The sequence below is a fragment of the Ranitomeya variabilis genome, chromosome 5 (assembly GCF_051348905.1).
Source record: "Ranitomeya variabilis isolate aRanVar5 chromosome 5, aRanVar5.hap1, whole genome shotgun sequence".
In the NCBI taxonomy this organism is placed as follows: domain Eukaryota; kingdom Metazoa; phylum Chordata; class Amphibia; order Anura; family Dendrobatidae; genus Ranitomeya; species Ranitomeya variabilis.
The window spans coordinates 347,372,026-347,387,200 of NC_135236.1; the positions used below are offsets into that span (position 1 = coordinate 347,372,026).

Consider the following 15,175-nt stretch of genomic DNA (forward strand, 5'->3'; position numbering starts at 1 on the left):
TAGAATTGAGGGGTTCCCACTGTTTAGGCACATCAGGGGTCTCCAAACGCAACATGGCGCCACCATTGATTCCAGCCAATCTTGCGTTCAAAAAGTCAAATGGTGCGCCCTCCCTTCCAAGCCCCGACGTGCGCCCAAACAGTGGTTTACCCCCACATATGGGATACCAGCGTACTCAAGACAAACTGGGCAACAACTATTGGGGTCCAATTTCTCCTGTTACCCTTGCAAAAATAAAAAATTACTTGCTAAAACATAATTTTGAGGAAAGAACAATTATTTTTTATTTTCACGGCTCTACGTTATAAACTTATGTGAAACACTTGGGGGTTGAAAGTGCTCACCACACATCTAGATAAGTTCCTTCGGGGGTCTAGTTTCCAAAATGGGGTCACTTGTGGGGTGTTTCTACTGTTTAGGCACATCAGGGGCTCTGCAAATGCAACGTGACGCCCGCAGACCATTCCATCAAAGTCTGCATTTCAAATGTCACTACTTCCCTTCCGAGCCCTGACGTGCGCCCAAACAGTGGTTTACTCCCACATATGAGGTATCAGCGTACTCACAACAAACTGGGCAACAAATATTGGGGTCCAATTTCTCCTGTTACCCTTGCAAAAATAAAAAATTACTTGCTAAAACATAATTTTGAGGAAAGAACAATTATTTTTTATTTTCACGGCTCTACGTTATAAACTTATGTGAAACACTTGGGGGTTGAAAGTGCTCACCACACATCTAGATAAGATCCTTTTGGGGTCTAGTTTCCAAAATGGGGTCACTTGTGGGGTGTTTCTACTGTTTAGGCACATCAGGGGCTCTGCAAATGCAACGTGACGCCCGCAGACCATTCCATCAAAGTCTGCATTTCAAATGTCACTACTTCCCTTCCGAGCCCTGACGTGCGCCCAAACAGTGGTTTACCCCCACATATGAGGTATCAGCGTACTCACAACAAACTGGGCAACAAATATTGGGTTCCAATTTCTCCTGTTACCCTTGTGAAAATAAACAATTGCTTGCTAAAACATCTTTTTTGAGGAAAGAAAAATGATTTTTTATTTTCACGGCTCTGCGTTGTAAACTTCTGTGAAGCACTTGGGGGTTGAACGTGCTCACCACACATCTAGATAAGTTCCTTGGGGGGTCTAGTTTCCAAAATGGGGTCACTTGTGGGGGGTTTCTACTGTTTAGGCACATCAGGGGCTCTGCAAACGTAACATGATTCCCGCAGACCATTCCATCAAAGTCTGCATTCCAAATCGTCACTACTTCCCTTCCGAGCCCCGCCATGTGCCCAAACAGTGGTTTACCCCCACATATGGGGTATCAGCGTACTCAGGAGAAACTGGACAACAACTTTTGGGGTCAAATTTTTCCTGTTACCCTTGGGAAAATTAAAAAATTCTGGGCTAAAAAAATATTTTTGAGGAAAGGAAACACATTTTTTATTTTCACGGCTCTGCGTTATAAACTTCTGTGAAGCACTTGGGGGTTCAAAGTGCTCACCACACATCTAGATAAGTTCCCTTGGGGGTCTAGTTTCCAAAGTGGGGTCAATTGTGGGGAGTTCCTACTGTTTAGGCACATCAGGGGCTCTGCAAACGCAACGTGACACCCGCAGAGCATTCCATTAAAGTCTGCATTTCAAAACGTCACTACTTCCCTTCCGCTCCCCGACGTGTGCCAAAACAGTGGTTTACCCCCACATATGGGGTATCAGCGTACTCAGGAGAAACTGCACAACAACTTTTGGGGTCCAATTTCTCCTGTTACCCTTGGGAAAATAAAAAATTGTGGGTTAAAAAATCATTTTTGAGGAAAGAAAAATAATTTTTTTATTTTCATGGCTCTGCGTTATAAACTTCTGTGAAGCACTTGAGGGTTCAAAGTGCTCATCACACATCTAGATTAGTTCCTTGGGAGGTCTAGTTTCCAAAATGGGGTCACTTGTACGGGAGCTCCAATGTTTAGGCACACAGGGGCTCTCCAAACGCGACATGGTGTCCGCTAATGATTGAAGCTAATTTTCCATTCAAAAAGCCAAATGGCGTGCCTTCCCTTCCGAGCCCTGCCGTGCACCCAAACAGTGGTTTACCCCCACATATGGGGTATCATCGTACTCAGGACAAACTGGACAACAACATTTGGGGTCCAATTTCTCCTATTATCCTTGGGAAAATAAAAAAACTCCGGGCTAAAAATCATTTTTGAGGAAAGAAAAATATTTTTTTATTTTCATGGCTCTGCGTTATAAACTTCTGTGAAGCACCTGGGGGTTTTAAGTGCTCACTATACATCTAGATTAGTTCCTTGGGGGGTCTAGTTTCCAAAATGGGGTCACTTGTAGGGGAACTCCAATGTTTAGGCACACAGGGGCTCTCCGAACGCAACATGGTGTCCACTAACGATTGGAGCTAATTTTCCATTCAAAAAGTCAAATGGCGCGCCTTCCCTTCCAAGCCTTGCCGTGCACCCAAACAATGGTTTACCCCCACATATGAGGTATCGGCGTACTCAGGAGAAATTGCCCAACAAATTTTAGGATCCATTTTATCCTGTTGCCCATGTGAAAATGAAAAAATTGAGGCTAAAAGAAATTTTGTGTGAAAAAAAAGTACTTTTTCATTTTTACGGATCAATTTGTGAAGCACCTGAGGGTTTAAAGTGCTCACTATGCATCTAGATAAGTTCCTTGGGGGGTCTAGTTTCCAAAATGGGGTCACTTGTGGGGGAGCTCCAATGTTTAGGCACACAGGGGCTCTCCAAACCTGACATGGTGTCCGCTAATGATGGAGATAATTTTTCATTCAAAAAGTCAAATGGCGCTCCTTCCCTTCCGAGCTTTACCATGTGCCCAAACAGTAGTTTACCCCCACATATGAGGTATTGGCGTACTCAGGAGAAATTGCCCAACAAATTTTAGGATCCATTTTATTCTGTTGCCCATGTGAAAATGAAAAAATTGAGGCTAAAAGAAAATTTGTGTGGAAAAAAGTACTTTTTCATTTTTACGGATCAATTTGTGAAGCACCTGAGGGTTTAAAGTGCTCACTATGCATCTAGATAAGTTCCTTGGGGGGTCTAGTTTCCAAAATGGGGTCACTTGTGGGGGAGCTCCAATGTTTAGGCACACGGGGGCTCTCCAAACGCGACATGGTGTCCGCTAAAGATTGGAGCCAATTTTTCATTCAAAAAGTCAAATGGCGCTCCTTCCCTTCCGAGCCCTGCCGTGCGCCCAAACAGTGGTTTACCCCCACATATGAGGTATCAGCGTACTCAGGACAAATTGGACAACAACATTCGTGGTCCAGTTTCTCCTTTTACCCTTGGGAAAATAAAAAAATTGTTGCGAAAAGATCATTTTTGTGACTAAAAAGTTAAATGTTCATTTTTCCCCTCCTTGTTGCTTCTGCTGCTGTGAAACACCTGAAGGGTTAATAAACTTCTTGAATGTGGTTTTGAGCACCTTGAGGGGTGCAGTTTTTAGAATGGTGTCACTTTTGGGTATTTTCAGCCATATAGAACCCTCAAACTGACTTCAAATGTGAGGTGGTCCCTAAAAAAAATGGTTTTGTAAATTTTGTTGTAAAAATGAGAAATCACTGGTCAAATTTTAACCCTTATAACTTCCTAGCAAAAAAAAAATTTGTTTCCAAAATTGTGCTGATGTAAAGTAGACATGTGGGAAATGTTATTTATTAACTATTTTGTGTCACATAACTCTCTGGTTTACCAGAATAAAAATTCAAAATGTGAAAATTGCAAAATTTTCAAATTTTTCGCCAAATTTCCGTTTTTTTCACAAATAAACTCAGAAATTATCGACCTAAATTTACCACTAACATGAAGCCCAATATGTCACGAAAAAACAATCTCAGAACCGCAAGGATCCGTTGAAGCGTTCCTGAGTTATTACCTCATAAAGGGACACTGGTCAGAATTGCAAAAAATGGCAAGGTCATTAAGGCCAAAATAGGCTGGGTCATGAAGGGGTTAATGCATACTCTGCACCCCATGTTGACTGAAAAAAAAACAGAAATGTAGTAATTTTTGCAAATTTAAGAAAAACTGAAGTATCACATGGTCATAAGTATTCAGACCTTTTGCTCAGACACTCATATTTATAAGTCACATGCTGTCCATTTCCTTGTGATCATCCTTGAGATGGTTCTACACTTCATTGGGGTCCAGCTATGTTTAATTAAACTGATAGGACTTGATTTGGAAAGGCACACGCCTGTCTATATAAGACCTCACAGCTCACAGTGCTTGTCAGACCAAATGAGAATCATGAGGTCAAAGGAACTGGCCAAGGAGCTCAGAGACAGAATTGTGGCAAGGCACAGACCTGGCCAAGGTTACAACAATTTCTGCAGTACTTAACGTTCCTAAGGGCACAATGGCCTCCATAATCCTTAAATGGAAGAAGTTTGGGACCACCAGAAGTCTTCCTAGACTTGGCCGTCCAACCAAACTGAGCAATCATGGGAGAAGAGCCTTGGTGAGAGAGGTAACAAAGAACCCCAAAATCACTGTGGCTGAGTTCAAGAGATGCAGTAGGGAGATGGGAGAAAGTTCCACAGTTCAGTGCAATCCATAGGAATAGTAAAGCCTGCATAGAGTTTGCTAAAAAAAAAAAACACATGAAGGACTCCCAATCTATGAGAAATAAGATTCTCTGGTCTGATGAGACGAAGCTAGATCTTTTTGGCGATAATTCTAAGCGGTATGTGTGGAGAAAACCAGGCACTGCTCATCTGCCCAATACAATCCCAACAGTGAAACATGGTGGTGGCAGCATCATGCTATGGGGGTGTTTTTCAGCTGCAGGGACAGGACGACTGGTTGTCATTGAAGGAAACATGAATGTGGCCAAGTACATAGATATCCTAGATGAAAAACTCTTCCAGAGTGCTCTGGATCTCAAACTTGGCCGACAGATCACCTTCCAACAAGACAATGACCCTAAGCACACAGCTAAAATAACAAAGCAGTGGCTTCAGAACCACTCTGTGACCATTCTTGATTGGCCCAGCCAGTGCCGTGACCTAAACACAATTGAGCATCTCTGGAAAGACCTGAAAATGGCTGTCCACCAACATTCACCATCCATCCTGACGGAACTGGAGAGGATCTGCAAGGAAGAATGGCAGAGGATCCCAAATCCAGGTGTGAAAAACTTGTTGCATCATTCCCAAGAAGACTCATGGCTGTACTAGCTCAAAAAGGTGCTTCTACTCAAAACTGAGCAAAAGGTCTGAATACTTATGACCATGTGATATTTCAGTTTTTCTTTTTTAATAAATATGCAAAAATTTGTACATTTGTTTTTTTTCAGGTAAGATGGGGTGTAGAGTGTACATTAATTAGAAAAAATGAACTTTTTTGAATTTACCAAATTCCTGCAATGAACAGAGTGAAAAATTTAAAGGGGCATGAATACTTTCTGCACCCACTGTATATAACGATTGTATATCTAACTTTGAAAACTCATTCCCTGTTGAGACTTACCCCTAACACACCTATTTTTTTCTTACTTTTGATTATATTCGGTTACAATTCTAGTGGAAGTTGCTGACAGAGCTTATTACCTGACCAGTCGGAGTTGGAGGGGGATGTGTTGGGAATCTTTTTACTTTAGTCTCCCTGACCCATTCCTTTACTTGGGGAGGTTAGAGTTCATCAGTAGTGCCATTGGCTTGATCTGCCTAGGGCACCAAAATACGTTGTCCTGGCCCTGAGGACAAGAATAAAATTATTTCTATTTTCCAAGGCATGTTTTTAAAGCTAAATGTGCCAAAATTCTCCTGCAATTTGAACCACGACTTTCATGACTTGTCCCAGGTGATTTGTCATGTGTTGGACACTTTTTCCGCATAGTCCAACAATGGGGCAGGGCCTCTCTGAAAAAGGGTATGGTTTATCAGTAACAGGAGTGGCCTAAAGTGCAATGCCATGTGCTAAAATTTTTATCAAAATTTCTGGAACAAAGTAAGACAACTAATATATCAAATAGGGTCAGGTCGGCACATCCATGCGAGTACAAATTGCTCCTTTATTTCCACATTACATTAAAAGACATCCAAAAAATGGTTAATTGTGCGTTTCAGCTATGTGACAGATTACAATTTAACAAGCATCAAGTGTTCCCAATAAAATACTGGTACAGTGGCATGTAAAAGTTTGGGCACCCCTTGTCAAAATAACTTTTATTGTGAACAATTTAACAAGTTGAAGATAAAATGATCTCTAAAAGGGCTAAAGTTAAAGATTACACATTTCCTTTGTAGTTTAGGAAAATATATATATATTGTAATTTTTTTACATTTTAAAAATTACAAAAAGGAAAATGGGCCGATGCAGAAGTTTGGGCACCCTGCATGGTTAGTACCTAGTAGCTCCCGCTTTTGAAAGTATCACAGCTTGTATATTCTTCTTGTAGCCAGCCAAGTGTCTTTCAATTCTTGCTTGAGGGATTTTCATCCATTCTTCCTTGGAAAATGTTTCCAGTTCTGTGATATTCTTGGGTCATCTTACATGCACTGCTATTTTGAGGTCTAGCCACAAATTTTTAATGATGTTCAGGTCAGGGGACCGTGAGGGTTATTGTAAAACCTTCACCTTGCACCATTTGAGGTAGTCTATTGTGGATTTTGACATTTGCAGAAGTCCTCCTCTTTTCAACTTCAGCTTTTTTACAGATTGTGTTATGTTTGCATCAAGAATTTGTTGAAATTTCATTGAATCCATTCTTCCCTCTACCAGTGAAATCTTCTCCGTGCCATTGGCTACAGAACGACCCCAAAACATGATTGAGCCACCCTCAAGCTTAATGGTTAGAGATAATTTTTTTCCTGAAATTCAGTGCTTTTTTTACTCCACACAAACCTTTAATCATTGTGGCCAAAGAGTACTATTTTAACCTCATCGGTCCACAGGATTTGTTTTCAAAATGCATTAGGTTTGTTTAGATGTTTTTTTGCAAACTTCTGATGCTGAATTTTATAGTGAGGATGCAGGAGAGGTTTTCTTCTGAAGGCCATATTTGTACAGGTGTCTCTGAAAAGTAGAACAATGTACCACAACTCCAGAGTCTGGTAAATCTTTCTGAGGGTCTTTTGCAGTCAAGAAGGGGTTCTAGTTTGCCTCTCTAGCAATCCTACGAGCAGCTCTCACTGAAATTTTGCTTGCTTTTCCAGACCTTATCTTGACCTCCACTGTTCCTGATAATTGCCATTTCTTAATTTCATTTCAAACTGGGAAAAGAGCAACTTGAAAAAGCTTTAGTATCTTCTTATAGCCTTCTCCTGCTTTGTGGACCACCACCATTTTCATTTTCAGAGTGCAAGGCAGCTGCTCAGAATAACCCATGACTGTTGTATTTTGGCACAAGGTTAGAGGTGGCTAGGTTTTTATAAAGCTGGGAAATTTGCATCAACTGCCCTTTCCTAACAATGATAGTAAACAAGCCATAACTCTAACAGGCTAATTAAGGTCTGAAACCTTGGTCTAAGTTATTTTAGCACAGAAATATCCAAGGGTGCCCAAACCTTTGCATAGGCCCATTTTCCTTTTTGTAATTTTTAAAATGTAAAAAATGACAATATATTTTATTTTTTTGCCCAAAATACAAAGGAAATGTGTCATCTTTACCTTTCGGCCTTTTGGAGATCATTTAATCTTCAACTTGCTTAACTGTTCACAATAACAGTAATTTTGACCATGGGTGCCTAAACTTTTACATGCCACTGTATATAAAGTCTTTTTGAGTGATTTTTTTTTTTTTTTGAATATTTCTTTGTATTTGGATTTGTGTATTCAACCTAAAAAATATTTAGCAACATTTTTTTTTTTATCTTCTCTAGTATAAAGTTCTTTCAGTTCTCCCAGGATCTGGTATGGGAATTGCAGTTACAACCCCCTCAACACAAAAGGTATTTAACTTTGTAATGGCTTTTTTCACACATGCGTTTTAACCTCTGTTTGTCCATTGCAATATAGGAATTGATATGGAAAACAAATCTATTACAAAATGAATGCAAACTAACAGATCGTTTTCCACTTGAAGTCCTTTTCTCTGTGAGACTGAATTTAAAGCAGGGCTGTGGAGTCGGTAAGCAAAAACCTTTGAAGCCAACTCCGACTCCTCAATTCCCATGACAGAGACTCAACGACTCAGACTTCCTCATACATGGCTCATGTTTCAGTGATAAATTTACTGTAGTAAAATGGTAACATCAGGCTTTTAATCTTTATTATGATACAAATATCAAGAAGATGCGGCACTCACCTGTTGTGAATTCCGTTCTGGAGCTCCCTCCTGTGGTTGCTAATGGTATTTTTGTGAGTTCTGCCCTTGGGCTCCCTCTGGTGGTTTCGAGTGGAACTGCTGCTCCTTTAGGTAGCTGTAGCAGCTGCCTTCACTAATCGCCTTGCCTGGGTTTGTTATTTAAAACTGCTCTGGGCTTTAGTTCATGCCAGCTGTCAATGTTCTTGGTTGGATTTGGTTCTCTCCTTGGATTTCTCATATGGCCTGTCCTTGTCAGCAAAAGATAAGTTTTTGCTAGTTCTTGTTTGTCCATTTGCTTGGACTCTATTGCTCTGCAAATATGTCTCTTTTTGTCCAGCTTGTCATTATGTAATATTCAGGCTAGCTGGAAGCTCTGGGAAAGCAGATTTGCCCCTCCACACCGTGAGTCGGTGTGGAGTTCATTTTTGTAACCTCTGCGTGGATTTTGTAGTTTTTAATACTGACCGCACAGTATCCTTTTCTCTCTGTCTATCAAGTTTAGTATTGGCCTCCTTTGCTGAAATCTGATTTCATTTCTGTGTACGTCATTTCCCTCTCCACTCACAGTCAATATTTGTGGGGGGCTGTCTTTCCTTTTGGGGTTTTCTCTGAGGCAAGATAGCTTTCTATTTCCTTCTTTAGGGGTAGTTAGTTCTTAGGCTGTGAAGAGGTGTCTAGGGAGAGTCAGGAACATCCCACGGCTATTACTAGTGTTGTTGTTAGGATTAGGGACTGCGGTCAGTAGAGATACCACCTTCTCAGAGCTCGTTCCATGTTGCGTTTTAGCCACCAGGTCATATCAGTGTGGCCTCTTAACCACCAGGTCATAACACTCACCCATTTGCAGTGGAAAACGATGTCTTTATCACGGTTAAAAGACAAAGTCCATAGGTACGGCAGGTGTGTAGAGGGATGCGGGGAAAGAAGGTGGACGACGACCGTTTCGCGCAGCGTGCCATTCCTATGGACTTTGCCTTTTAACTGTGATATGGTACAATAAAGACATCGTTTTCCATTACAAATGGGTGAGTGCCGCATCTTCTTGATATTTATATATTGGCTTAAGGCTCTTTTTTGCTGAGCACCTGATACCCTTTGCATTGTATCGCTGACAATCGTTTTTTTAACCCCTTCCCGACCTTTGACGCAGCGTATGCGTCATAAAAACCAGTGCCAATCTGACCTGTGACGCAGCATATGCGTCATGGTCGGATCGCGTCCCTGCAGGCTGGGTGAAAGGGTTAACTCCAATTTCACCCGACCTGCAGCGACAGGAGGAGTGGTACTACAGCTCAGGGGGGTGGCTTCGCCCCCCCGTGGCTACGATCGCTCTGATTGGCTGTTAAAAGTGAAACAGCCAATCAGAGCAATCTGTAATATTTCACCTATGAAAATTGGTGAAATATTACAATCCAGCGGCGATCTGCAGCTGCCGTCAGTGTTCCCTACCCCTCCGTCCTGTCCTAAGCGCCTTCCAAAAACGGAGCCGAAAAATCCGCACACAAATCCGCAACGTGGGCACATAGCCTTAGGGTTAGGGTTGGAATTAGGGTTAAGACTAGGGTTAGGGGTGTGTTGGGGTTAGGGTTGTGGTTAGGGTTGGGATTAGGGTTAGGGGTGTGTTGGGGTTAGTGTTGAAGTTAGAATTGAGGGGTTTCCACTGTTTAGGTACATCAGGGGGTCTCCAAACGCGACATGGCGCCACCATTGATTCCAGCCAATCTTGCGTTGAAAAAGTCAAATGGTGCTCTCTCCCTTCCGAGCCCGGACGTGTGCCCAAACAGTGTTTACCCCCACATATGGGGTACCAGCGTACTCAGGAGAAACTGGACAACAACTTTTGGGGTCCAATTTCTCCTGTAACTCTTGGGAAAATAAAAAAATATTTTTGAGGAAAGAAAACATATTTATTATTTTCACGGCTCTGCGTTATAAACCTCTGTGAGCGCACTTGGGGGTTCAAAGTGCTCACCACACATCTAGATAAGTTCCCTTGGGGGTCTAGTTTCCAAAATGGGGTCACTTGTGGGGAGTTTCTACTGCTTAGGCACATCAGGGGCTCTGCAAACGCAACGTGACGCTTTCAGAGCATTCCATCAAAGCCTGCATTTCAAAACGTCACTACTTCCCTTCCGAACCCCGACGTGTGCCCAAACAGTGGTTTACCCCCACATATGGGGTATCAGCGTACTCAGGAGAAACTGGACAACAACGTTTGGGGTCAAATTTCTCCTGTTACCCTTGGGAAAATAAAAAATCGCGGGCTAAAAAAATCATTTTTGAGAAAAGAAAAATTATTTTTTATTTTTATGGCTCTGCGTTATAAACTTCTGTGAAGCACTTGGGGGTTCAAAGTGCTCACCACACATCTAGATTAGTTCCTTGGAAGGTCTAGTTTCCAAAATGGGGTCCCTTGTGGGGGAGCTCCAATGTTTAGGCACACAGGGGCTCTCCAAACGCGACATGGTGTCCGCTAATGATTGGAGCTAATTATCCATTCAAAAAGCCAAATGGCTTGCCTTCCCTTCCGAGCCCTGCCGTGCGCCCAAACAGTGGTTTACCCCCACATATGGGTTATCAGCGTACTCAGGACAAACTGGACAACAACATTTGGGGTTCAATTTCTCCTGTTACCCTTGGGAAAATAAAAAATTCCGGGCAAAAAAATCATTTTTGAGGAAAGAAGAATTTTTTTTTTTTTTCACTGCTCTGCTCTCGTTATAAACTTCTGTGAAGCACCTGGGGGTTTAAAGTGCTCACTATGCATCTAGATAAGTTCCTTGGGGGTTCTAGTTTCCAAAATGGGGTCCCTTGTGGGGGAGCTCCAATGTTTAGGCACACAGGGGCTCTCCAAACGCGACATGGTGTCCGCTAAAGATTGGAGCCAGTTTTTCATTCAAAAAGTCAAATGGCGCTCCTTCCCTTCCGATCCCTGCCGTGCTCCTAATCAGTGGTTTACCTCCACATATGAGGTATCGGCGTACTCAGGACAAATTGGACAACAACTTTCGTGGTCCAGTTTCTCCTTTTACCCTTGGGAAAATAACAAAATTGTTGCTAAAAGATCATTTGTGACTAAAAAGTTAAATGTTCATTTTTTCCTTCCATGTTGCTTCTGCTGCTGTGAAACACCTGAAGGGTTAATAAACTTCTTGAATGTGGTTTTGAGCACCTTGAGGGGTGCAGTTTTTAGAATGGTGTTACTTTTGGGTATTTTCAGCCATATAGAACCCTGAAACTGACTTCATTTGTGAGGTGGTCCCTAAAATAAATGGTTTTGTAAATTTTGTTGTAAAAATGAGAAATCACAGGTCAAATTTTAACCCTTATAACATCCTAGCAAAAAAAAATTTTGTTTCCAAAATTGTGCTGATGTAAAGTAGACATGTGGGAAAAGTTATTTATTAACTATTTTGTGTCACATAACTCTCTGGTTTAACAGAATAAAAATAAAAAATGTGAAAATTGCGAAATTTTCAAAATTTTAGCCAAATTCCCGATTTTTTTCACAAATAAACACAGAAATTATCGACCTAAATTTACCACTAACATGAAGCCCAATATGTCACGAAAAAACAATCTCAAAATCGCTAGGATCCGTTGAAGAGTTGCTGAGTTATAACCTCATAAAGGGACACTGGTCAGAATTGCAAAAAATGGCAAGGTCATTAAGGTCAAAATAGGCTGGGTCATGAAGGGGTTAAATGGATCTGGTACACAATAGCATATGATCACCTGGTGCCATTCATTCATTTTTTTCTCTTTTGGACTGTATTATGATACAATAATCAAGCCATTTAGATAGAACATAAAATATATTTATTGGAAATACAACTTTAGAACAAATAAACTTTGCATATTTCCAATTTATTATGCACTCTGCAGTAAGTGGGGAAAAAAAGTTATCAACAAAAATGTACTGAAAAGCATATGAATTTGTTCTGAGAAATAGTATCGCCTCCATCAGATCCTCCTTTATAGATGACCTCAAATCTCACCTAATTATTCTGAGGCTAGAGAACAACCTCTCTACACTAACTTGGGTTGGTGGCAAAGCAGTAACCACATGGGCAACATCTCTAACAATTTCAGGGTATAAAGGAATTGCCTCGTGCACAGTCAGTTTTGATGAACGATTGAACTCTTCTACTTCTTTGAGAGCAAGTGAAAAATTTTGCTGAAATATGGTCAATCTGTTTTCTATGGGAGTGGAATCTTTTTCACTGCGGCAACTCTTTGCCTGCTCCATGTCGTCAAAATACTTGTCGAAATCAAACTCCTCATCTGATGAGAATGAAGGAAGGGCAGCAGCAGCAGCACTGGCAGGACCGGAGTCCTCTTGCTCTTGGCCATCCTGTAGCCCATTCATCCTAACTGCTACCTCAATCAAAGCTTCTTTTCCTTTAGTAAGCTGTTGAACATCCAGCAATTTACGATGACTCGGGTCCACATAAACAGCTGCCAGAAGAATTTTATTTTCTAATAGCAGTGTCTCTCTCCATTTCATTGAAGCAGCAATGCCATCTGCGATTAAACCTCCTCTTTGGGACAGTCAAAACAAAAAGTTCTTCCACTCCTTTATAAAAAATGCCAGGAGTTAAATCCTCCGCTTGTAATTTTTTAGTCACTGTAAATGGGTGATGAAGAAATTCCTTCAATTCAGCCACCTGTGTCCATTGACCTTCATGTAGTGTTATCTGAGGGTTGGCCATATCTACAAGGAAGGGTTTCAGCTCAAGCAATCGCTCAATCATTAAATAGGTGTTACCCCACCGAGTGGCTTGATCTACAATTGCCCTTTTTCATGCATGTCTCTTCAAGATGGAATCAATTTTAGGTGTTCTGGCAGTCCACTTTGCTAATCAGAGTTCCAGATTGTCCCTCTTGCAGACTTTCTCTTATTGCCAGCTGCAACGTATGCACAACACAGCGCATGTGATGAATAGGAAAGAGGTGTGAAGCAGCTTCAACAAGATCATCTAAAGAATCATTTTGCTATTCTTCTGTAGTAATATCTGTTCCTCCGTTGTGGGAACAGAAGTGTGGCCTTCCATCTCCAACATACTGAATGTAAAATGTTCTTCTAGTTGCTGTTCACCTTCATTATTCTCATTCATCCCATCCGTTTAATTGTTCCTTCATGTTTGAAGCATTATCAGTTACAATAGCAAGAACCTGTTCTTTTTTAGTTCATAATCTTGCAGAACTTTTTCCACTAGGGTCTGGAGAAACTAGCTGAGCTTTAGTATCTTTTACTGCCATTGTCTTAGTAACAATTTTTGTTGTTGTCACAAAGATATTGAACGTTGATATTAAAATAGTTCACTCTGTGAAGTGCAGGCATCCATTTTTAGAAATACAAAGCGTCTCTTGAGAGTCTTTTTAAGATCTTCCTTTTGGTTAAGGGCTTCTTCAATCACTAATTTTCTAATACTTTCTCTTTCCAGATACACACCAAGTTTGCAAGCCATTTCTCCATTAAGAGCTGTAAAAGCTGGTCATGCAAATAATGATAATGGTACACAGTCCTTCACAACAAGCTCGATGAGCTGTCTTTTAAACATCAGCTGTCATTGTTACAGTAACTTTGTCACAAAATATCTTGTAACTGACCTTTGAGATGCTCTTTCCTCCTCCTTTGTCTGGCAGGAAGTGCTGGTCTCTGGTTTCTTGGTGCTGCTGTGATCTTTTTCAGTCACAGCTTTGTAAACGTCTTGGTCGCAGCGTTATGAATGTCTTTTTAGATTGGAAGCTCTTGAAGGAGCATTTTTGCCACTGCCTGAGTATGCACTGATTCTGGCATCACTGCATTTGTTTTCATCTAGGTCACTTATATATACACTTACAAACAAAATGTTTATTATCTTGAGTCACTGTGAAATATTCAAATACAGAGGACTTCATAAGATGCTTCTTAGACATTTTGTAATTATGTAAATTCGCTTTCAAAATAATTTTGTCCTGTAAAAAGTAAATTATATTGTAATTCTTGCAAGAATATGGAATCGAGCATTGTAAAATTTGAGACAGAAATACAACAATCTTTGCATAAATCAATAGGACAGATGATAAGTATAAAGTTTTTTTTAAATGTGTTGTTAAATAGCTTTACTCTGAGCTTTCAATGTCAAGGCTTGTCTCAGCAGGGTACACTTCACTAAATGCTTCACATCATATTTCTTCACAGTCTATAAAGAGGGGAGGATGGAGGGAGGGAGCATGTTTGTGCTGAATCACATTCCAGAACACACAGGTTCTCATCGATCCTGTTACTGTATTTCCGAATTTGAGATGTTAGAAAACATTTTGTCCCCTTATATTTTATGTATAGTCTATATGTCATCAGAGGAGCTAATTTCTCCAAACATGAGATAAGAGGAAAAACAAACTAAAACATCAAGCATACAAAGACAACATATACTGGACTATTGATTTATGCACAGTTTATTGAGAGTTTAGATATGCTTTGGGAAGTACCTTCTTTAATCCTACTATCCTGTTCACTCCAGAAATTTTGAGATGAATGTAGGCTTTCGTTCCCTGTGTTTATTTTTTCCCGTTATCTGTAGAGGAGGAGCTTCACTACTTATCATGAACATAAACTGGAGCACAGATTCATCTCAGCTAAAAGTCTAGACCTTAGGTCAGGAATAGGACAGACATTTATAGGGCATTTCATAACTTTCCCAAATTCTTATGAAAAGAATTTTCCCCACAAACTGCATTGAACTACTATACCCAATTTATTATATATTTTAGGAGTCGGTCCATTTTATTCCGACTCCACCAAAATGGGCTCCGACTCCACGACTCTACTCCACAGCCCTGATTTAAAGCACAGTTAAGTTGCACTCACAGATATCATGCCAGGCCGGTGAATCA

General features: G+C 40.8%; 1 protein-coding gene across 5 annotated transcripts in view; it reads left to right on the forward strand.

Moving 5' to 3' along the window:
* GRAMD4 (GRAM domain containing 4) overlaps positions 1–15,175 on the forward strand; it is a 207,298-nt gene that overhangs the window by 188,980 nt on the left and 3,143 nt on the right. For all 5 annotated transcript variants that reach the window (XM_077264850.1, XM_077264854.1, XM_077264851.1 and 2 more), the window contains one exon: positions 7,869–7,937. In XM_077264850.1, the coding sequence (XP_077120965.1) occupies positions 7,869–7,937 (69 nt within the window). The remainder of the gene's footprint in view (positions 1–7,868; positions 7,938–15,175) is intronic.